The 24,922-nt window shown below is 38.4% G+C and overlaps 1 protein-coding gene across 1 annotated transcript in view; it reads left to right on the top strand.

Moving 5' to 3' along the window:
- Positions 1-24,922, top strand: part of LOC150089209 (apoptotic protease-activating factor 1-like) — a 188,646-nt gene that overhangs the window by 140,475 nt on the left and 23,249 nt on the right. The window contains exons 13-14 of the mRNA XM_090389882.1: positions 10,367-10,489; positions 17,476-17,595. Of these exons, the coding sequence (XP_090246008.1) occupies positions 10,367-10,489; positions 17,476-17,595 (243 nt within the window). The remainder of the gene's footprint in view (positions 1-10,366; positions 10,490-17,475; positions 17,596-24,922) is intronic.

The raw sequence follows: 24,922 nt of genomic DNA, 5'->3' as shown, positions 1-24,922 counted from the left end.
CAATTAAAAGAATCTAACGAAAATATTCAAAACGATTTTTGAATATTTTCGTTAGATTCTTTTAATTGCGTTAATTTGAATTTTAATTGTTTTGAATTGATTTTGAATTGTGTTAAATTGATTATTTAATTATTTATATTTTACTTTAATTATTTATATTTTACTTTAATGTACCGGTAAGTTGTCGATTTTTTCGTTTTTTCCGTTTTAATTTCTGGAGGGTATCATACGGAAGTGTTCCACGTACTATATTGAGGTAAACTCCTCTTATTAATTTACTAATATTATTATCAACGTAGAACATATTGAGTATTACAGCTCTGATTCATACTATCTAATAGAAGACTTTGTACAATCGTTTGAAATATAAGTTTCTTTGTTTTATATAGGATATTTTTGCTCCACAGAACAGAGTTTAACATGCCGATAGCCTTTCTGCCGTCTGTAATTCTCTTATTGATCTCTGCTTGGGATGATCCATCACTTTGTAAGATTGATCCTAAATATTTGAATTTATCGACTTGTTTGATTTTAAAACCTGCAATATTTAGAACGTGTCCTGGCCCTGAAGACAACATTTCAGTCTTGCTAAAATTGATTTTTAGACCCCATTGTTTATATTCCTCAAACAATTGACAACATGCATTCTTTGCATCTTCTAAGTCTTGTGCTATTACCACCTGATCATCTGCAATAAGTAAATTGTGAATATAGGTGTTCTTATTAATTGGCAATCCCATTTTATTACATTTTTTTGACCAGGATCTTAGGCAGATGTCGATATAAATTTTGAAAAATGTTGGTGACATGCAACAACAATGTAATAAGCCTTTTGAAGTGTGGAATTCAGGTGACAAAGCTGATCCCACTTTAATTCTGCATCTATTATTCCTGTAAATTGCCTTAATAATGTTAATCAGTTGTCCATCAATATTTGCCTCTTTCAGTGCTTCCCATAAGAGTTTTCTTGGAACACTGTCATATGCCTTTTCAAGGTCAATGAAAATCATAAAGATTTTTTTTTTTTTACCCCTTTTGACCCCTCGACACGAGCACCTGTACGTGGTGAGGGGACCTCCCAGTAACGCTGCTGGACTTCCAGACTAGCATCACTGGGATCCAACGCCCACAGCCCAGGTTCCAGGCTTACATCAATGGAATCCGGCGTGTTCGCCGTGTGCTGCGACCCGTGGAAATTCGGAAAGGGGGATCCTGGTGGTTGAGGGGCCCAGCTTCAATGCACCACTTTGGCCCCTGCTTCGACAAGACGGGTGGTCCTGGAAGGCCCGGCTAGGATCAATCGGCTAGTAGGCTCGCCTGTGAGGGTCAACCGTGTCAATGCCATGCCCCTACCCTCATGGTTCGAGGGACAGGATTCAGGCTGGCGGCGGTGCGGGTATAATGTCTGGGTAGCCCTGGCGTCCCACTCCCGAGCGCATTTATTGCATGCCGGGTAGTGGGCGTCCCTTTGGGCTCCGTGGTGGGTGGGGAGCCCGGGCACTGAACCATTTAAAAACTCCCATGAATCCTGATAAACTTACTTCTTCAGGGGCCCCAATCCGGTCCCTATCTGAAAACATAGACGGAGAGGCAGATATTATTGCGAAAAAGAGACAGCAAACCGAAACATCATCATCAGGGCCTGTCCCAAGATTTTTAATTATACACTCGACGAATGAAAAACCGATTGGCAAAATGTCACCCTTCTTTATACAGAAAGGGTTAGATGGGTGAGTAGGGTCACCCAAATCAGTTAAGAGGCTCCGTTCTGGAGACCTCTTAATTGAAACCAAAACTGACAGGCAGTCTGAGCAGCTACTCCGTGCAACATCAATCGGAGGAATACCCATAACAGTAACACCACATAGAACACTAAACTCATCGAGAGGTGTCATTTTGGAATGGGACCTTCTCGACGTAACCGAGGAGGAAATCTGCTTGGAACTGAAACCTCAGGGAGTTATAGCCGTCAAGAGAATTAGTGCGCATAGGGATGGGAAACTTGTTAAAACCAGGAGTGTTATCCTGACTTTTAACTCTCCCAAACCTCCTGATGAGATTAAAGCTGGATACATCAACTATTCAGTGCGTCCGTACGTTCCGAACCCTTTACGGTGTTTTAAATGCCAGAAGTACGGACATTCTCAAATGGCCTGCCATGGAGTCCTTGCATGCGCCCGATGCGGTGCCAAGAACCACGAAACAACAGCATGTTCAGCTGCAAAACCCACCTGTATTAACTGTGAGGGAGAACACCCGGCCTACTCACGAGCATGCCAGAGGTGGAAAGAAGAAAAAGAAATACAACGGCTGAAGGCAGAGCTAAACATATCGTACCAGGAGGCAAGGAGAGCGGTGAAACCGCTCAACATCAACAAACCTACCTACGCCCAGAAGGTAGCAGGGAGGTGTTCCATCGGAACACAGATGGACATATCCATCCCTCCAAAAGAATCATTTACGCCTATCGCACGTTATCTTTTAAGCTCCCAAAAACCTGTACAGAAGGACCAATCAGCTGCCACTCCGATATCTGTACCTCCTAATGCTCCAGAAGTAACAAAGGCAATCACCAAAGAAAAAAATAAGAAAGGTGAAGTACCTCCTACTACCCAAGAAAACATGGAGGTCGAGCAGAAGGAGGTACACGAAGATTCAGTTTTGGAGCTCTTTGCTTAGGAGGAAATGGACACTGGTCAGCGTCCGTACTTCCCCAGGAAGGATAAAACCAAAACTGAAAAAGGTAAGCCCTCAGCACCTCGGAAAATTGATCAGGCTGACTGGACTGCCTTCCTTTCCAACATCAGGCAAATTTCCACCTGAATACAGTCAGTCAGGAGCCTATCAATGATGCAGTAACGTACATCACAGAGGTTATGATCCAAGCAGCTGCGAATGCTGTTCCAAAAACATCTGCCCGGTTTCCACCATTTCCCAAACCTTGGTGGAATTCCCAATGCACAGCAGCAAAAAAGGCTCAAAACAAAGCATGGGGGATATTCCGCCGATATCTTACCACGAACAACCTTATAGTGTTTAAACGTGCACAAGCCAAAGCACGCTACATCCGCCGTCAGAGTCAAAGGGAATTGTGAATCCGCTTTACATCATCTATTACCCAGTCTACCAACTCTAAGGTAGTCTGGGATAAAATCCAGAAAATGAAGGGAAAACATACATCCCACCCTACTTCAATCCTAGATTATAATGGATGCACTATTGCAGATCCAACTGCAATAGCCAACTCTCTTGGGGAAACATTCTCTAACATCTGTGCAACATCTTCGTATTCCCCAGAGTTCCTGGTCCTGAAACATCAAATAGAAAAACAGGCACTTAATTTTAAGTGTAAGAGTGACTGTCCCTATAACGGGGAATTCACTATACACGAACTGAAAAGAGCTCTCACTCTTTCCAAAGCAAGTGCCGTTGGACCAGATGGCATCCATTATGAAATGATTAAACATCTTTCACCAAAATCTATGGATTATCTGCTCACTGTGTATAACAGAATCTTTATCAAAGGGCAGTTTCCGGATTCCTGGCGCAAGGCAACCGTTCTTGCTTTTGCTAAGCCAGGAAAGGATCCAAAAGTCACTAGAAATTATCATCCCAATGCTCTGACTAGCTGTTTGTGCAAAATCCTGGAGAGAATGGTTAATTCTCGTTTAATCTGGTATTTAGAATCAAATGACCTTCTCTCCAACATCCAGTGCGGCTTCCGAAGGAACCGGTCCACTTTGGACCATCTTATTAGACTGGAAACATCCATCCGGGATGCTTTCCTAAAACGCGAACACTTGGTGTCGGTGTTCTTTGACATGGAGAAAGCGTATGACACAGCTTGGAGATTTGGCATATTAAAAGATTTGCACAGCCTAGGCCTTAGAGGGCATCTTCCTGTGTTTATTCAAAACTTTTTAGCCAATCGATCTTTCCAAGTTCGTGTGGGATCCTCACTCTCTCGTTCCTTTAGCCAAGAGGAGGGAGTACCACAAGGATCAGTTTTAAGTGTCACGCTTTTCGCCATCAAAATAAATTCCATCACAGAACAACTTCCTCCAACTGTAAACAGTGCCCTCTATGTTGATGACTTCAGCATCTTTTGTCAGTCATGCAACATGAGGGTTATTGAAAGACAACTGCAGAGAGCCGTTGATCGACTCAATTCCTGGGCACTTGCTAATGGCTTCAGGTTCTCACCGGAGAAGACCGTTTGCGTACATTTTTGTCGTAAGCGTAATCTTCATCCTGAACCTGAATTAATGCTTGGACAAAATGCTATTCCAGTAGTGTCAAGCACAAAATTCTTGGGACTTGTGTTCGACAAAAAGTTGTCCTTTCTTGAACATATTCGTCAACTTTGTACAAAGTGCACAAGGGACTAAATATTCTTCGCTCTCTCTCCTCTATGCGTTGGGGAGCAGATAGGTGCACCCTACTACGTATTTATCGTGCACTTGTACGATCCAAATTGGACTACGGGGCCCAGGTATACTCCTCAGCTAGAGACAGTGTCCTTCGATGGTTGGATCCCGTCCACCATCAGGCTATCCGTATCGCTACTGGAGCATTTCGAACATCTCCTGTCCAGAGCTTATACGTCGAAGCAAACGAACCACCGTTATCCCTTCGACGTAAGCAGTTGTCTTTAAGCTATGCTTTAAAGCTGAAATCTCTGCCAGACCATCCTACGTGGACATCTGTCTTTGAGCCACATTGGGAAAACTTGTACAATACCCGTCAGACTGCCAATCGACCTTTTGGTATTCGTGTCCAAGAGCTACTAAGAGAGTTTAACATCATGGTAGACAAGGTTGCACAAACACCAAAAGAGACTCTTCCACCCTGGCATGCTCATACTCCCTCGTGCGACTTCTCCCTTAAGAAATGGGTAAAATCTGAAACCTCGTCATCTGTCTACCATCAGCTCTTTTCCGCACACCGAGCTGAGTATTCCGACTTCCTGCCCGTCTACACAGATGGCTCGAAGTCTGAATCGTGCGTAGGATCTGCTGCTGTCTTTCGGGACACTATAATATCTCAGCAGATTCTTCCTGAATCCAGCATATACACTGCAGAGCTGCATTCTATAGAGTTAGCCTTGGATCACATTCGAACTTCTCAATGCCAAAGGTCAATAATATATTCTGATTCTTTGAGTGTATTACAGGCCTTATTATCTTTGAGACACAACTGTCATCCAGTTCTCTCTCGGGTTCAGCAGAAGATATATTCTCTTCATAAATACAAATTTGATATCCGCTTCTGCTGGATTCCTGGCCACATTGGGATAAAGGGAAATGATTTGGCTGACACTGCAGCCAAATCAGCAGCTCCCACTAACAATTGTTGCCTGTCAGTCCCCTATACAGACTACAGGCAAATAATACACCAAAAGATATATTCCCAATGGCAAGAACTATGGCATAGAGAGAGAACAAATAAATTATACCAAATATAATTCTAATTATATTTGGCCTCTAATACAAACATGGCAGTCCAGTCTGCGCAGGAATCAGAGCAAGGAAGTTGTTCTTGCCCGACTCCGCCTAGGACACAGTCATCTGACACATTCGTTTCTGCTGAGGGCGGATGATCCTCCTATGTGCGAGCAATGCGACACCATTTTATCCGTTAAACATATTTTATGTAACTGTTCCAGTTTTAGTAATGCTCGTTTTATCGCTTTTAACCATCTGACTGAGCCTTATACACTCAGTCAGATTTTATCCAACAATGACAATGTGTCTGCTGTTTTTAGCTTTTTAAAATCAATAAACGTCTTTGCTCGTGTATAAAATTTATATTTTACTGTGATTTTTATTGATTTATTTTTTATGCCTTTTATACATTTTGACATAGTGACCTAACTAATTAGGTCACTGAATGTTTAAAGTTTTTTATATATGACCTGGTCTTGGCGCATTATAGCCTTGGAAGCTAATGCGCCAATAAAAAATCAAAAAATTCAATTCAATTCCCTTTTGATTGGCATTTTTCAAGGATCTGTTGTACTGCTGAGATATGATCTATACATGACCTCCCAGCTGAAAAACCACTTTGTTCTTCTGATACCTCGATTCAGGCTTCTAAATGGTTCCTGATCCATTTTCCAAGGATCTTTAACAGCGGGTTCAGGACGCATATCCGTCTGTAATTTGAACAGCTTTTCTGATCGCCCTTCTTATAAATTGATGTAATATATCCTGTTATCATTTCTTTCGGTATTTCTTCTCTTCTCAGTATACTATTCAACAGTTTTTGTATTAGAACAGCCACTCCTTTTCCTCCATATTTCAGAAGTTCCATGTAAACTCCTCTAGGTCCAGGTGATTTGCCATTCCTTCCTTCCTTTAGCAGGAGTTCCACTTCCCTAACAGAAATTTTTAAGCCCAAGTCTTCTACACCAAAATCCTCCATTGTCTTGAACTCTTCCCGATCTTCTTTTAAAAGTCCTTCATAGTACTCCGTCCAGTCTTTCAAAGGTATTAATTGCAAACCAGCATTGTGTTTATTCTGTTTTCTCAAATCTTTAAGGACCTTCCACGATTCTGCTGATTGCTTAAAGCCCAATTTGCTATTAATAGTTGCACATTTCCTTTCCCATTCTTAATTTTTCGCTTCTACTACCAACCGATTGGCTATTTTCTTTTTTTCAACATAAATGTTCCTATATGCATCATTCCTATCACCCAGCCATTTCTGATATGCAAGTTTCTTTTCCTCTTACTTTCTCTGTAATCCAGGTCTTTTTTTGGTCCTTGGCTCTTCTTTTTGCCTAGGATTTCATGAGCTATTTTTTTAACAGTATTTTTTAAATATCCGTAGATTTCTTCAGTATTACCTTTTATCTCTATGTTAATTGCAGCATCCAGTCTTTGAGTGAAGTTGTTTCTAATGCTGTCATCCTGGAGTAGGTCAATGTTAAATTGATCCACTAGTAGCATTTCTCCTTCCCTGCATTGTTGGTTGTCCACACACATTTTCTTAATCCAGTTCCACCTCAGTGTTGTTTTAACAAGAAAATGGTCAGATCCACATTCAGCTCCTCTATAAACTCTGACATCTTTCAATACATATGTCCCTGAATGTTTTGAAATAATGTAATCTATAACTGATCTAATTTGTCTTGTCTCCTGTGACCAAGTATATTTATGGATATCCTTGTGTTGGAAAAATGTGTTGTTTATTCTTAAGTCGAACTGTTCACAAAGATTGCATAGTCTATCTCTGTTGTCTCCAAATCTTCCAGTAACTTTGCTATTTTGTTCAGTTCCTACTCTTGCATTGAAATCTCCTATTAGAAATATCTCTTTGTTCTTAGGAATTTTTTCTATTAGTTCTCTCAGATCCTCCCAAAATTCATCCTTCAAGGTATTGGCGGTGTCATTAGTCGGGGCACATATTCCCAAAATACATATTTCTCTCCCGTATATTTTCAGTTCCAATGAGATCATTCTTTCATTAATAAACTGCCAGTTTTTGATGTTGTGTCTCAATTTCTTTTTAACAGCAATAGAAACTCCTGCTCTTGCTCTTTCACTCTTATCAACTCCACTCCAAAAATGGTAGTATTCTCCCATTATTTCCTCTCCACATCCCTTTTTCTTTGTCTCTGATAACACGACATCTAACTTGAAATTTTGCAGTTCATCCGAAAGAAAGTTTCTTTTAGTTAAAAGGCCTTGAATATTCCAGCATCCCAAAATCATAGTTCTTTTCCGTTTGCCGAGTCGTTTCCGAAAGTGCAGTCCATTTTCATTTTCACTTGTAGGTGATGCAGAATACATTCTTTTCCCTTCTCTCCTTTGATAGTCACAAAAACAGAAGGGTAAGATGTTCTTGCTTAAAATATGTTTGAACAATTTTCCCCAATGCATCAGCAATATCAGATGAAGCTGCACTTAGATTTCCATTATGCTGGAGGATTAGTGTTGGGTACAAAGGATATTTGCCCCTCAATTTTCTGATTTTATCCTAAATAACTTTATAACTAGTTGACCGAGTTACAGATAATGCAGAACAAATAAAAGAATTTCCTCTGACTCAGACATCTAACATGGTGAGCTTGAGTATGAGCACATTTAAATGCTATAAGATTTTCATTAGTCAAAGTGAAATATTTAAATCTAGTAGACATTTCTGGAACTGTATGCATCACTGCCTGGACTGTACATCTTGCAGTGTGCTACTGCATTATTGTTAAAACCTGACTGACTGTGAGAATGTCGAATTGCGACAGCTGTTTGTAGGTAATCTATTTTCAACTTGTTCAAACCTATCCTATTGAGGCCACCTTGGCCTCAACAGGATAACTAGGCTGCACATTGACCATGGTCAATATCACTAGTGAACTGGTCACTCCCAAGAAAGCTTCAGCTGCTTCTCAGGTAAATAATGGGAAGAGGAGCAAAGAGACAAATCAGTGGCAGTAAAACCATGTGCTGATTGATGAAAGTAGGTGTTTGTCCTTGAGTTCAAAATGGAGAGGTCATCACGATCCTGTATATACTTTATTACCTCGTCCATTCATACTGGGACTGGTGGCAGCCACGAGATAAGTGTGTCAAGGCATTTCTGGAGGTTTTCTGTCCTATAGTTAAAACAGTTAGAAGAAACCCTATTGCAATACGAATTACAATTGCTTGCAAGATAACGATAAGTGGAATTCATTGAATGCAAGCATAATTACCCATAGCAATGGCAACTCCTCTATGTGCAGGACCACCCGCCATTCTATCTTTACAAATGAAAGTACATTTCTTAAGGAGTGGATTTTTTCTTGTCTTTAAAAATAAGTTTCCCGAAGACAGAGGCAAACTGGTTCTTACCTGAACAGGAGAGCCTTGTTGTGATCATAATTCTGGCAAAATCCATGACAATTTCACTGAATAAACTTTGTCATTATTTGAGTTTGGTGGTGCCGTCATTTGATTTTGAGTGGATAGTGCCTTTGTTTTCTCTGACATAGCTTCATTTTCTTGGTGAAGTATAGATGGCCTGTGTCCATATTTTCCTCAACAAAAATTTTCTAGAACTGACTCATCAGTTGGTGTTGTGATGGTACTAATGCTAATGGAAAAGAATTTTGTAAGTTTATGGAAAAAAATCTTCAATTTGGATTTATCATCGGATACATCAGTTAAAAAAAAAAAAAAAAAATCTGTTTATGCTCCAGGACGACCACACTGTCAGAATTGACAAGGTACAGAGAATACGAGAAACAGCACTGTATTTAGCAGTCATGGCTTGAACTCCAGTCATTCAAAGCACATGTACTTATGCACCCTCGCACCTGACCACTTGGCAAACACGCAATGGAACCACTATTGATGGTGTATTCAATTGTGAACTCAATATTGAATCAAAAAATTATGTATTTTGTATTAGTTATCATAGAAATACAATCTAACAAATAAATGATTGTTTCAAAAAAAAAAAAAAAAAAAGTGTATTTTTATTTGTTACAATTATGGTGTCATGATCTAAAGATGTTTTCGGCACCTGCTGTACGTGGTACATAATTTTATTTTATTCTTTTTTCCCCCCTGCTTTTCTTCTTTTTTTTTTTTCTCAATGTCTTTTAAGGCATTGAAGAGGAACTATTTTTACATTATTATTAGTTTAGTATTAGCTATAAAGTACAAGGAAGCCAAAGACTTCCTTGCACTATATGGCTCTTGCACTATTTGTCCTTCATTGCAGAAGTACCCTTGTTTAGTCGAAATAAGGGATTGTAACAAATTTGTCTTAAAGGGTGAATTTTGATTAAGTTATTTTGATTGTTGTAATTTTGTTTAATGCTTACTGTTTTGAACTAACAGTCAGCCTAGCGACATTCAACTATTATATACTCAGGTGACAGGTAGTTTGATTGCCAGCCATTAACAGTAATGACTACTTACATACAGAAATCATTATTTTATGTTTATTTTGGCATACGTGGCTGAAAAGGTTTGCGATTGATGTCACAGTTACAAGCTATGAAGACAGCTTGAACTGTAAAATATTGTAACATCTCTCTCTCTCTCTGTAATATTTCTGTTACCATAAATGGATCTTTATTTTTATTAATATGATATGAATTCTGTTCACAGAAGGAAACAATATTCACAAAGTATTCAAGTGGTCTTGGAGCAAATGTGAATAATTTTCATTTGAAATCACTGTGCAACAGAACATTAAGGTGTATATGATTATGATTTATAAACAGTCATAATCAGAAATTAGGAAATGATATACACCTTTTATTTTTTATGAATTTTCTGGTACCTGTTTCTTAAAGATTAGCAAGTTATAGTTTATACTATAAAATCTATTCTGCTGTTAATGTGTGTGCATGTTTATTTTTTAAATATTACAGATTTTCTGGATTAATTCAAGAGAATCACATTTGGTTGGATGGCATGAGGATCAAGTAACATTTTCAGCTTTCTTTGAAGATAGTTCCTCATTTGTTACTTGCTCATATGATTCTACACTGAAAGTAAGTTTATTCTTTTTACTTGTATATGCTCATTACAGATGCAGTATAATAGGGCAGCATTTAAAGTTATTAATTTTATTCATTAAGGTTGGTAAACACATGCACCTTCATCTGCACAAGGTGCAGATGAAGATAGTGTACATATCATATATTCCATGCTCAATTGGTGATTCTTTCCTTTGTTCCCAATGTAAAGGGTGTACTGATCTAAAAATTTGGTGCATTACCCAGATGAAATCGAGTCACTGTAGAAATAGGTGGATGCCCTCATAACAAATAAAAAACTGGAATATTGTCAGGGATTCAAGTATCTAGTGACCTGCCAGTAGATGTGCCTCAGAATAGTAGTCACATGCATACTGCTCTGGTTCAAGAAGATTAATTTTATTGAGTGGTTCCATTGTAAGGTAACTGGTAGCATTTTTTGTTTTAAGGAGAGGTGAGATAGAGCCAGGTTGTGACTATTGGGAGCAACGGTTGATGACATAACTAACAGATTGTTAGCTTTTAAGGGGTTTGTTTGTTTGTTTTTTTTAGGAGCATTAGCAACTAAGGCCGTATTGCTCCGGGAATATGCGGGTGGTCATTCCCTGACCTTTCCGCATCCTCCGTATTTGGTGGTGATGGGCTTGAACCCCAGTCTAATCAAGAAGCATGTGCTACGCACTGCTGCTCCTTCCCACCTGGCTACGGAGGAATCTGCTTTTAAGGTGGAAGATAAAGAGAAAATTATTATTCATGTGGGAACTAATATTAAGTGCACATAAGCTGAAAAAAAATACCATAAGTTAGATTAGAATGTGTCTGCAATTCTGCCCAGGCAGGAAAGGAAGGACTATATCCTGCTGAAAGCCTCGTAGATTAACACTAGACTTGAGGGATAATACCAAGCTTTTTTTTTTTTTTTTTGAAGTGTAGGAGATTTTTATCAGCATGGACTGCCTAGTAGGTAGAAGGAATTGGTTTTGAAAAGATGGAATACATTTGAATAAAGGTGATGCAAGGATCTTTTTCGGTATCATTTAGGAGGCTTTAAGGGTTCAAAGAAACTATGTATTAGGTAATACAGCTGTGTGTTTATAACTGTCTATAATAATGTAAGCAATGGACAATATTGCCTATTTGTATGTACAGTCGAAGCTCTTTACGGGCAACCCTCTTTTTAATGTCCCACACATTATAACTTCCTATGTGGTTGGTCCCGGCCAATTTCTCGTTAACCTAATGCTATTTTATGAACAATTGATATAATGACTGTTTTCTCATTCCCCTGGGGGTTGTTATATAGAGCTTCATATACTTTCTGAAATACTTTCTAATCTAGCAAGTTTAAGGCAGATTCAAGGCTTAAACTGAAAACTTATGCTGAAAATGTTGTGCAGGAATGGAATACCATGCAGACGTGCGTGCGTGCGTGTGTCACGCAGTTCCTTGAGATTCAATGGAGGTGTAGGCCTGCAGCAAACAGCCCTTTCCAGCTCATCCCAAAGATGTTCAATAGGATTGAGATCTGCAGACTGAGTGAGCCACTGCAGCAAAGAAAAGTCATTGCTATGTTCCTGGAACCATTCCATACTGATTCGGGCTTCCAGCAGAATAGCATTATTCTGCTGGAAGTCATCTTTGATGTTTGCTAACAGTGGCTTAGCCAAAACTTACACAAGTGAGTCAATGGAGTGCACATGTAAATTGCAGCATAATTAACATAAGCAATGGGAGGTCTTTTCCCTCATTTGGAAATTGAAGCATGATACTTTTTTTATATGTTGACTGAGGATAAACTGTCAGCATGAACGAATGCACTTGGTCAGCAACGATGTTTAGGTACAATGACGTGAATCTATGGGTAAGGTATCACTGGACCAAACGTGTGCCAAGAAAACATTTCCCACACCATAACACTGCCCACACCACCTTGCACAGTAGTCGTCAGGCACGACGGATCCATGGATTCATGTTGTTTTCACCAAATTCTGAGCCTTCCATCAACATGATGCACCAGGAACTTCGACTCATCAGACCAAGCAAATGTTTTCCAAACCTTGATAGTCAAGTGCCAGTGTTGCTGTGCTCCTTTGTTCTTCATTGCTAACAAAGGTACGCGATGTGGCCGTCGGCTGTTGTAGTCCATTCTCAACAAAGTAGGGCTCACATCTGGTAAGTGTGGGCTTGGCAAACCCAGAGTCCTGAGCTGGATATCATCATTCTTCTCCTTCTTGGTGATTCCTTTCTATTTCTCTCTCTCTCTCTCTCTCTCTCTCTCACACACACACCTTGCACGGTAGTTGTCAGGCATGACGGATCCATGGATTCATGTTGTTTTCGCCACATTCTGAGCCTTCCATCAACAGGAACTTTGACTCATCAGACCAAACCTCGTTTTCCAAACCTCGATAGTCAAGTGCTAGTGTTGCTGTGCTGCCTTGTGTTCCTTTGTTCTTCATTGATAACAAAGGTACGCGATGTGGCTGTTGGCTGTTGTAGCCCATTTGCAACAAAGTAGGGCTCTGGTGAGTATGGGCTTGGCAAACACAGGGTCCTGAGCTGGATATCATCATTCTTCTCTTTCTTGGTGATTCCTCTCTCTCTCTCTCTCTCTCTCTCTCTCTCTCTCTCTCTCTCAGGGTTATTTGGGAATTTTTTTTTTTTTTTGGCCAGAGCAACATAAACCTCAAGCTTCCTTGCATCATAAGGCTAATAATAATAAATAAGTGCAACTACTGGTCCATTGCGATATTTTGTTCTGCGTACCGAGGTTGTATTCTGATGTGATGAGCGACATTGTGGCCCCGTCTGACTGCTTCCACAGCTCTAGCCATCCTCCTCTGACCTCTCTCATCAACAAACGATTTTCTTTTACAGGAGTGTCATTGAGAGGATGTTTTCTGTTTGGGACACCATTCTCGATACACCTTTGAAACTGTGATGCGTGAAAAGTTCAGGAGAACTGCTGTTTCAGAGATGCTTTGTCCAGCATGTCTTGCACCTACTACCATGACACGTTCGAAGTCCACTAGATCACTCCCTTTCCCCATTCTTGCTACGTCTAATATCAGTTAAGGTTTGTACACTTAACTGATATTAGAAAGGTTGTTCTGCTGCATTTATATCCACAACTGTGGTCATGTGACTTGCAGTGTTGTGGGACAAATCATTTGTGTGCCTAATAAAGTGGCAGCACAGGACCAAACGTGTGCTAATTGTTACATTATAAAAAAGATAAGATATTTATGGTTAAAACCCATGAAATTAAATCGAATATATTAAATAAAAGCAATTAAAATACACCAGCTAAAAACAGTAAAAATATACACGAAAAAAATTAAAAACAATTAAGTACACAGTAGCTTTCGGCCACTATAAGTAGCCTTTATCAGTAAAGTAAAAGGTACACAACGCAGTCATGAAAAAACAGAGTGTATGCACGTACATGTGTACACCCTATGTTTGAGCCTTTGGTGTTAGTTGAGGAAAGAGGTGGAAATGGAAGGATATAATGATGAGGACATCTGCTTTCCTCATTTAATACCAGAGGCTCAAACATAGGGTGCACACATGTACACATACACCCTGTTTTTTCACATATGCATTGCATACACTCTATACTCATGTACTGCCCCATTAATTGAAGCCCAAGGGGTACAGTACTGATGTGTGCAGATTCCAGAACTAAATCCAGTAGATGTGATTTCAAGAGGTTGGAAATGCAATGTAATCAGACATTTCAAACAAATAAGCATAACGACAGCAAATAGTGCATAAAAGAAAAATGCAAAAATAGGTGTATTTCATAGTGACAATGATGATATACATGCCGAATGTTTATTTGAATCTTTTGTCATAGAACAAAACAATCTTCCTCCAAGCTATTCTAATCACACAGGTATATTGTTCAGAAATATGTTTCCTGATAGCCAAATAGCAAAACAATACAATTGTATTGTATTGTTTTGCTATTTGGCTATCAGGAAATAAAAAAAAACAATAGGTATTGTTAGTGAACTTGCATAGGTAGGGAAAGAAGAGGTAATGATGGCTCTGAAAAAATGAACCATTTTTAATTGCTAGAGATGGCAGTAGTTGAAGTTATTCCAAACTGTATCCAATTGCAGTGACTTTAATAATAAAAGTTTGTCATATTGTGAAAGTAGCACTTGCTCTCAGTGCATACTCAAAGTTGACTCTACAAAGTGCAACATTGGACATCTTTTGAACAACGAGAAAGCATATGGGATTCCTTCAAAAAACTGTCTGGCACTTAGCATTGAAAATGCACCTGTTATAGTTAGAGGTAAAAATCCCTAACCATAACAGGTGTATCAAGTGGCAAGGATATTAACACATTCACTGCCTGAACAGAAAATTGTGTCAAAACAAACTGCAGTTTTTTTTTCCCTAATGTACATATGCATCCATTGAATTGTGGTCATTAAATGAGCACTGTAAAAGGAAAAGCACATGACATGAACAACTGAGTACTACTGATGACAGATAAAATTCCCCATTATTAGACATTCTGATTTAGTAACCCACTGTTTTTCTATACAGATGTTTGTTGTATTCATCACAGTCATTAGGCTTTTAACCCAATCCTATTATCATTTTTGTTTTCCAAATGCTTACTTTACACCAAACTGGCTCAACATTGCACTGGCCACTGATGTTGACTGGATTAGATTTAATATGCTTCTTAACTAAGAGCATAACCCTACTGTTCTTTCTGTTCTGGCTACCCCCTTCTGTTCTGGCTGTGCATATTGCACTCCCCATATACAAATTCTGCTTCCCGTATATCTGAGTGGCACATGTCTCTGAACAAGTAAATACATGCAGATATTGTGGGCAATTTTTCCCACAATGTCTGCATGTATTTACTTGTTCCATGATGACCCACAGCAGGGCTTGAAATCCCCGACACCTTGCTTTCCGAGCTGCTGCATGTTCCAGTAGAAGCAATGCAAGAATCACTTTTACCTCTGCCTGCAGCTCTAGTTAATTTATTAGCCTCTGTAATTAAAATATTAAAACTATAGTAAAACCTATAATAATAATAATAATATATGCAATGGGACAAGAGGTACAACAGCAAAAATAAAACTAAGAAATGAAAACATGAAGGATGATAACTAATAAAACATTAAGAGATAAAGTTAAAAGTGAAGAAATTAGGAAACGAAACAATGTAAAATCCAGTCTATTAATAGGTGAATATACGAGGGGGTTTCAAAAAGTTCGTACCCTGACCCAGATAAAACATCAGTAGGAGGATGCCGTTTTTAATATAAGTTGCCTACATATTCAATAACTAGCATGCAAAATTTCATTTCCTTAGGTGATTGTACACCAGTGGTGGAGCCTGGAATCTGAAGAAGGATGCAATGGTTGACAAAGTGAAGTATTCAGCAGTGATCAAGTTCCTGCATTTGCAGGGCAAGAAAGCTCAGGACATTGATGAAGAAATGAAAGCTGTGTATGGGCAGAATTGTCCATCCTATGACACTGTAAAAAAAAGTGGAAACGGGAGTTCCAGTGCAGACAGTGAGACGGTTGCAAAGGTTGAGCAGCTGGTGCTTAGCGACAGATGTGTGACAGTTAATTTAATCGCAAATGCAATGGGAATTAGTTAAGGGTCTGCCCACAGCATTTTACATGACCATCTGCACATGTCTAAGGTCTCTGCATGATGGATGGGTCCAAGATTGCTGATGCCTTTGCAGAAGCAATGTCAAATGCAATGTCCTCGCCATCTGTTGGATTTGTGCTACACCAGCACCCACTCTATTCTCCTGACCTAGCACTGTCAGACTTCTTCTTGTTTCGAGAAATGAAGAAACTATTGCCGGACGCTGCCGTGATTCATCTCAGGAAATCATCAATAAAGTGGAATCATGGTTTCAGGCAAAAAGTACGGACTTCTATGATCAAGGAATTAAACAACTGATCCATAGATAGGATAAATGTGTTAACTATACATGGAGAGTACATAGAAAAGGATTACAATTCCTGATAATCTTAGGTAAGAGAACAAACTTTTTGATATCTCCTCGTATAATAGGAAAAAACAATGGGAAAAACATACATAGAATGAAGAATGACGGGGGAAAAACTACTAGAGATCCATAGGCAAATGAAGTAGAGGGAAACAAAGGAGATGATCTATCCTAAACCCATATAAGAAAAATTAAACAATCAATTTTGCCTAATGGACTTGAATCTAATTAAGGTAAAAAATTGATTGTGTAATTATATGGTTAAATATTCCTAGCTGGAACATAGAACCAAACGTATTCTCCCCCCTTCTCCACCACACACACACACACACACACTGTTATTTATAAATGATTACGGAGTTGGTTCAAGTGATTAAATGTAAATTTATTTATAAATAAGGCAATCTTGCCCCCCCCCACCCCTGATTAAATTCTAGGTATGACTTTTTTTTTTTATTTATTTGAGTTTAATATTTTCTTGTCTCATCCTCAGAAGGGAGCAAGGCAGCTCCCAAAATTCCAGGCAACCACCCCCACCCCACCCCACCCATTATTACCTTGCATCTTTAGATGTAGTGACTTTAACCACAATGAATCTACCCAGTTTTGTGTTCCTTTCACTTGCATAACTCCTAAAATGCTTTTCCTTCAATAGCATATTTTATTTAGAACCAAAAGGTCACTATTTTCCATGGGACACTGAGCTAATAAATATTGCTAAGGGCATCTAAAACTTCTCCTTCATAGGTTTTTCTGAGGTATTTAGAGGATGGGCAAAGAAATGAGATTGTGTCAAAAAAGAGTAAACAGCAGAAGCTCAACAAAATGTTTTATATTTTTAATTTAATTTGTCTCAATCACCCTTCATACTAACAAAAAAACATTTGCCTTGTAGGAATTAATCATTAGTTTTATACCTTCTCTTATTTAACTGTACTTTTAATATGATTTTATGTTAGAATCTAATCACATTCTTGTATTGTCCTTTTTTAAAAGATATGGAAGGAAGGCAAACACTGTATAGTTTGTGAAGGTCATGAAGGGCCCGTCCTTAATTGCAAGATATATGATAGTGATAAGAAGCTTCTCTCTTGTTCTGATGATGGTTCACTAAAGGTTAGATTGTTTCTTATTACTATATTATTTTTTACGAATGCAGTGTTCATATGTCTTGAAATAAATTTATTAACAGGGTACAGGGTGCAATGAGATTTTTGGAGTTTTTTACATATAAATTAATCATTGATATGTAGAATGATATATAATGATTTCATTACTTAAGGAATGACTGTTTCCAGAGTTAAGAAGCCACATAAAGAAAAGTGAACACTACCACATCAGTAATTCAAGCAGAAAATTTAAATAGGTTAATTTTATCAGTTTTAAAAGTGAACAGTGCCATGAATTGTAATGGCATATTAACCAAGGGGAAAGAGATGCAGAAAGATTGAGAAGATAAGAATATCAATTGTTTTGAAATTATACAAGCAGCTAGCATCCTAATCTGAAACTTTAGGAAGAACACACCAGGAAGAAAAGCAAACATTAAAATGTGCATTGCACAATCTCTTGAAAGAGTTAAAACAAGAGATGTCTAAAATTGCAACATATAATTTAATATTAATGCGTTTTTAGGAAACTGCATTGTGTGAGTTGGTACTTTTTTCCATTCAGTTTTATTTATTTATTTATTATTATTATTTATTTATTTATTTTTTTTTTTGTTTATGAAATTGTACCATTCATATTGAATTATGTCGCATTTTAGGGCAAAAGCCTCAAGTTGCTTAGTGAGTTAACATGCTTACAAATTAGTGCAAATGCATCAGATCTGCTTGCAGCTAACTACTAAATAGTTATAAGATTGGCATCATTATGTATCTCTCATATTGTGAATACCTTCACAATATGAGAATACCTCAAATAAGTAACTCTTTACCATAGGAGAAGACTATTGTTACTTACTCAGCAGATGCCACCGTTTCACCATAGTCTTCTCCTATAGTGAAGAATTACTTATTCAATATCATGGCAACTCGTTGTGAAGGTATTCACAATATGAGATATACATAATGATGCCACTCTTATAACTCTTTAGTAGTTAGCTGTGAGCAGATCTGATGCATTTGCACTAACTTGTAAGCATATTAACTCGCTATGCAACTTGAGGCTTTTGCCCTTTTGTAATTCAAATTGCTACACACCATCAGGCATCTCTCATATTGTGGAGTTATACTTCGCAACTGCCTTGTCATCATTCCAACACCAGGGTGCCTGCCCACCAACCGAAGAGGAGCCAGTCAGCTCCGAAACAGTGCCATCTGGGTGGTGGCATCCATTGAGAATAAGTAACAACAATCTTCTCCTGTGTAGAGTTACTTATTCGAGGTAATGCAATATCATGGCGACTCGTTGTGAAGATATTCACAATATGAGATATACATAATGATGCCAATCTAATAACTATTTAGTAGTTAGCTGCAAGCAGATATGATGCATTTGCACCAGCTTGTAACCATTCATATTGTTCAAGTACAAGGACTTGAAAATTGGCAGAAATGTTTAAAAAGGCACAAAGCTCAAAAAAAAAAAGTAATGTGTTGAATTTACTTTTGTATATCAACATGTATGTGCTAATATATCTCTGTCTTGTATTATTAATTCATAATACATTAAAACTATGTTATCACACATTAGTTCATTTGAATCAATTAAAATATTGTATTGATCATTGCTGCTGCAATAACTATATTTTACAGTAAAATTATTTGGTTAAAATTATGGTAGTTCATGATATAGTTGTTGTTTTGCACAAAATTAGAAGTTTGTCTCTTTTGGGAAACTATGTAATGTGTTCAAGAGAGATAAGAAAGCAAACAACTGTGTAAAGAAAGTAAAATTTACACTGAACAACTGGAAGCAAGAAATCAGCATATTGCTATTCATTTAGCCTTTATGAAGCTTTTTTTTTTTTTTTTTTTTTTCCTTTTTTTTTTTTTTTTTTATGAAAACCCCAAACATAAGAGGTATTAGAACCTATAGCACTTAGTACCATGCTTGGGTTGGAGGTTGAGAAGATGAAAAAAAGATAGTTGTTGACTTTAGACTTGAATTTCTGTAGATTGTAATTTTCAGGAAATACATACAAAGGGAGGTTGTTCCAGAAAACGGCAGTTGAATGAATAAACAAGGAAGATGAAAAGTTGGTTCTGTGAGTTTGAAGTTGGACAGTAAATGGAAGTTGGCTGGTGGCATCACGTGTTCGGACTGTTTTGAAAGAGAGAGTGGGAATTATAGAAGCCAATTCAGAAGAACAGTGCCCATGGAAGTATCTGTAGAAAAGGCATACAGCAGAAACAGTACATCTATGAGACAGCGAGTGGAGAGACTCTGTTAGAGAGGAGTCATTAATTAACCTAACTTCCCTCTTCTGAATGGAATCTAGAAGCCTGAGAGAGGTTTTGGGGGCACCGCCCCAGTTGTGGGAACAATATTCCATGGTAGGGTGGATTTACGATTTGTACAGAGTGAACAGCTGTTTAAAAGAAAAGTAACGCCGAGAGCCAAAGAAAAAAACCAAGTTTTTTTAGCTGCAGAGGAAGCAATATTTGTAATGTGCTTGTGCCAAGAGAGATTAGAAGTCAGGGTAATCCCCAAAATAGATGTATCATTTTGCCCAGAAATTGGAGTGTCACCTAAGATAAGCATAGGAGTAGAAGAATCCTTTTTTTGCGAGGACTGAGTTTTAGAAGATTGAAATCAACTAAGTTGTCTTTGCCCCACTGGAGAATTACCTGGAGATCGGAATTTAAGGAATTGGTAGCAGATATTTGAGAGATTGAAGCTGATTGAGCAGGGCAAGGTTTCTCAAAATGGAAAGTGGAATGCAATGTGCTATCATTGGCAAAACTATGGATATGATTTCCAGTCAATGGAAGAAGGTCATTAATATACAAGTGGAAAAGAGTGGGGGAAAGAACTGAACCTTGGGGGACACCAGCATTAGTGGAGCAGTTAGAGGACAAAGAGCCATCACCCTCAGTGAGTGATCAGAGAGAAAACTGGATAAACAATTACAAAAAACAGTTGGCAAACCATAAGATGGAAGCTTGTTTAGGAGATCTTTATTTCACACAAGTTCGAAAGCCTTTGAGATATCAGGAGCAAGAGCAACTGCTTGTGTTTCCCTAAACTTTTCCATTGAATTTGTCCATAAATGGGTAACATAAGCCAGAAAATCACCAGTGGATCGACACTGATGGAATCTATACTGGCGATTGTTGATCAGATAGAAGGTTTCTAGGCAGTTTAAGATTTGGCAGTTAATTGATTTCTCCATTACTTTAGAAAGAGTAGAAGTAATTGCAATGGAATGATAATTGGATGGGAGGGATTTGTCACCCTTTTTAGGAACCGACTGGATATGAGCAAATTTCCAAGGAATAAGAAAGTGAAAATAGGCAGCAAAGAACAGGAGTAAGTTAAGGAGCACAGGTTTTGAGAACAAGTGAAGAAATACCATCAGGACCTGGAGCTTTCTTAGCATCAAGATTTATCAAAATCCTTTTGACGGAAGACCTTCTGATATCCTTCTGATATCCTTTTGATGGAAGACCACAGGAGACATTGAATGGAGTGTGTTGGGATTGGTTGGAGGTGTTTTACCAAGATCATTAATACATGATTTGGAAGAAAAATGGGATGCTAGCAGGTCAGCTTTATCCTTGGCTGAAGTGACAACAGAACCAACTGGTTTTGACAGAGGTGGGAGCAGAGATGGGCAAAAGTTGCGGCCAATAGCTTTGGCAAAAGACCAGAATGCTCAGCTACCATTAGGGCAAGAAGCATGTTTTCTACTCTTAGCCTGTTCAAAATCTAGTTTGGACTGATCAATAACTGCTTTACAGTTGTTGCAAGCTTTGGTATAGGCAGAAAATGAAACTGAAGATTGGAAACAAGCCAATTACGATATGCATCGTTCTTCTCTTGAACAGCCTTAGCACATTTATTGGAAAACCAAGGTTTAGATAAAGGACAAGATTTTAAAGTGGAGTGTGGAATAAAGGATTCCATTCCTACAAGAATAATTTCACTGACACAATCTGAGCAAACATTGACATCAGAAGTTTTGAAACAGTAATCCGACCAAGGAAAATAAGAAAAGAAATCTCGCAGGTCATCCCATTTTGCATTTTTGTAATGCCAAACAATACGAAGTTGGGAATAGCCATGAGATAAAGGCTCCATTGGAGAAGAGACAATCACCAAGTTGTGATCTGAGGGGCCTAAAGGACCACTAACTTCTACAGTATACTTAGAAGGGTTGTTTGTGAGAAAAAGATCAATTGTGTGTTGGCTGCATGGTTAGGATTGTCTGGTATTCTTGTAGGTAAACGAACAATCTGTGCAAGGTCATTAGTAATGGCAAAAGCCTCAGCATCTCGACCAGCTGGGTCAGTGTGACTAGAAAACGGAAGCCAGCTGGAGTTGTGAACATTAAAATCACCAATGAAAATTACCTCACTGTTAGGAAAGTTGGACTGGAGAAAGTCAATTTGAGAAGAGAGGAAGTCAAAGAACTCCAAGTGATTAGTGAAGTTGTGAGAACGGTAGAGGCAACAGATGAATTTGACACAATGAGGTAGAGAAATTTTAAGCCAGAGAAGATTGAAAAAGAGGAGATTCCAAATTACCAAGTCTCTGACAGGGAATATCGGAATGGACATATGCACAAGTACCACCTTTGAGGCGAAAGGAATTGTACAGCAAGTAATTTGGGCAACTTATATGAGCAGTAGTTGAATCAACCAATAACTGAGATTCTGTCAGAAATAGTACATGGGGTTTAGCAGACTGCAAGGGGAAATGGACATCGTTGAGATTAGAATTGAGACCACGTATATTTGTGGAATATAGGTGTAGAATAAATTTTCCAGATAAAAGAGAACTGTCTGCACCTAACTCTTTACAGTATTAGGAAAGCAGCAACCTGGATAGGCTTAAAAGTTTTGAAAGTGTATTGACTCTGTCTTTTCTGCTATTTGCTGACAGTGACTAAGAAAGCTCCTAAATTTGTGTATTGAACCCTATGCACAATATTGATATTAGATGAAATGGCTCTATCTTTCGAATTTTTATGCTGAGACGGTTTGGTCGTACAGTAGACTCAATAACTTAAAATTTAAGCGAAGAAAAAACACTTCACGTTATCCAAAATTTGGCTGCTTAAAATTTACTGCTTTTCTATTAAAAATATGTTACTGCATAAACAAAACTACAAAAATATAGTTCACCTTACTGATACGTTATTTTATTACTCAAACTTTTTAACTAAATAACAGTTTTATAATTGCTGCTAAATTGTAAAGCGTTATTATGACCCAAAGGACTGCAGTAAAAAAAAAGTAAAGTGCAGCCATTATCAACCCACTGCAGGGTGGAAGCCTCCTCAACAATTCATGGTGAGGGAAATGGACCATTATCTGCCACGCTGGTCCAGTGCGGGTTGGCAGATCGACCGTATTCAGCAGTCAGGGGCTTAAACCCCGGTCTACTCAAAGAGCGTGTGCTACTGCACTCCCGCTCCTGCCCACTCGGCTACGGAGGCCCGGGTTGCAGATGTATAGTAAACCAAAGGAAAACAGCAAGATTAAAAGAATCAGCAAAAGAGGTAAACAACCCTTCAGCTATAACACTGGGAGCATCCTTGGATGCAAGGGTACTACAGATTGGAAATGTGCAAAGGTTTCCCCTATTCACAGAGGGATTCAAAGAGTAAAGTGGATAACTGTAGATCAATAAGTTCTGTGCCAAGGAAAATAACAGAGTTAATATTTAAAGAAGCAATTCAAGGTTACCTTGATAGCCATGGAACTGTAAGGCAATCCAATACAGATTTGTTAAAGGTAGATCATGCCTAACTAACCTGATTAGCTACTATGAGGTTGCAAAAGAACTGGATGTAAAAAATGATTTTGACAAATATACTTAGCTTTCAATAAAGCTTTTTATACCATTCTACATGAATGATTGCTGTATAAATTGGAGCAATGTGGCATTAGGGGAGTGGTTAAGTGGTTGGAGATGGAGTAGTTATAAATGGCGAATGCTCCTCATGGCTTAGTGTGGTGAGTGGGGTTTCACGTGGGCCAGTGTTCTGCCCCTTACTGTTTTCTATATTAATGATATTGATGTAGATATTTCAAGTTTGATAATCCTGGTTTCCTGATGATACAGAGGCAGACAAGGCAGTTAATGACATCCATCAGGGTATATACTTCTTCAGCAAGGTCTAAATATATTAAAAAATGGGAGGTCTAGATAGACTGAAAAATGGAAGTTTAGGTTTAACATTGATAAATATAACACCAGTCTTAAAGATAGTTGTTAAGGAAAACATAAGGATAATTATATAGTCCAAATTAAGTTTTCTGGTCAGTGCAGACAGGCAGCTAAGACAGTTCATGAGGTTCTGTCAATGATATGCAGAAACTTTGTCAGCAGAGATAAAGGAGTGATCATCCATTGTATAATGAAATGGCCACATCTAGGATATATACTGCTTTGGAAACCTCATTTTGGGAAGGACACAGAGCTGTTGGAAAGGGTGCAGAGAAGAGTAATAAGTTTAGTTGGTGATCTAATTGAAGTGTTTAAAAGGGTAACCTTAATGATAGTATTTTTACTCTTTCTCAGACAACACACACTAAGGGGATATAAATTTAAGCTGAAAAAGGATGATTGTATAATGGATGTGCTGAAATTTGCCACCTAGTGTTTTTGGAAGTGGTTGAATACATTTAAAGGAGGATTGGGCAGATGAAGTCAATAAGGCTGAAGAGGTGTGTGTGTGTGTGTGTGTGTGTGTGTGTGTGTGTGTGTGTGTGTGTGTGTGTGTGTGTGTGTGTGTGTGTGTGTGTGTGTGTGTGTGTGCTGAATGCTATATAAGCTTTGTTCCTTGCACCATTTTGCCAATACTAATACTAACTGTAATAAGCCAGTGATTGGCATAGTTCCATATTATTAGTCAATGGGAAGGAGTCACTCAAAAGACTGTTCGTATACACTTTAGCACAAAAATCTTCATCCAAACTCAGACTTGGAAAAAATGCTGTTCCAATAGACTCATTTTTGATCAATAATTGAACTTCCTCCAATATATCATTCAGATCAAGACATGCATGAGAGGTTTTCTGTACTGTTTGTTCTACTTTGTGGGGAAGCAGATAGAAGCAAATTATTAAACGTTTATCAAGGCAGTTAATCTTGTCTGGGCTAAACTTGACCAATTTGGTTTCCAGGTCATTCCTCACCTAGAAATTTCTTTCTTTGGTGGCTTGACCTACCAGTGCACTTGGAGCATTCCATACTTCCTGTTTAAAGCCTTTACATGGAAGTCAACAAACTATCACTGATGCTTAATCAGCAGTTGTCATTGCAATAT

The sequence above is a fragment of the Mastigoproctus giganteus genome, chromosome 2, assembly GCF_048544385.1.
Source record: "Mastigoproctus giganteus isolate SK-2022 chromosome 2, ASM4854438v1, whole genome shotgun sequence".
Lineage (NCBI taxonomy): Eukaryota > Metazoa > Arthropoda > Arachnida > Uropygi > Thelyphonidae > Mastigoproctus > Mastigoproctus giganteus.
This window is presented reverse-complemented; position numbering and strand designations above follow the sequence as displayed.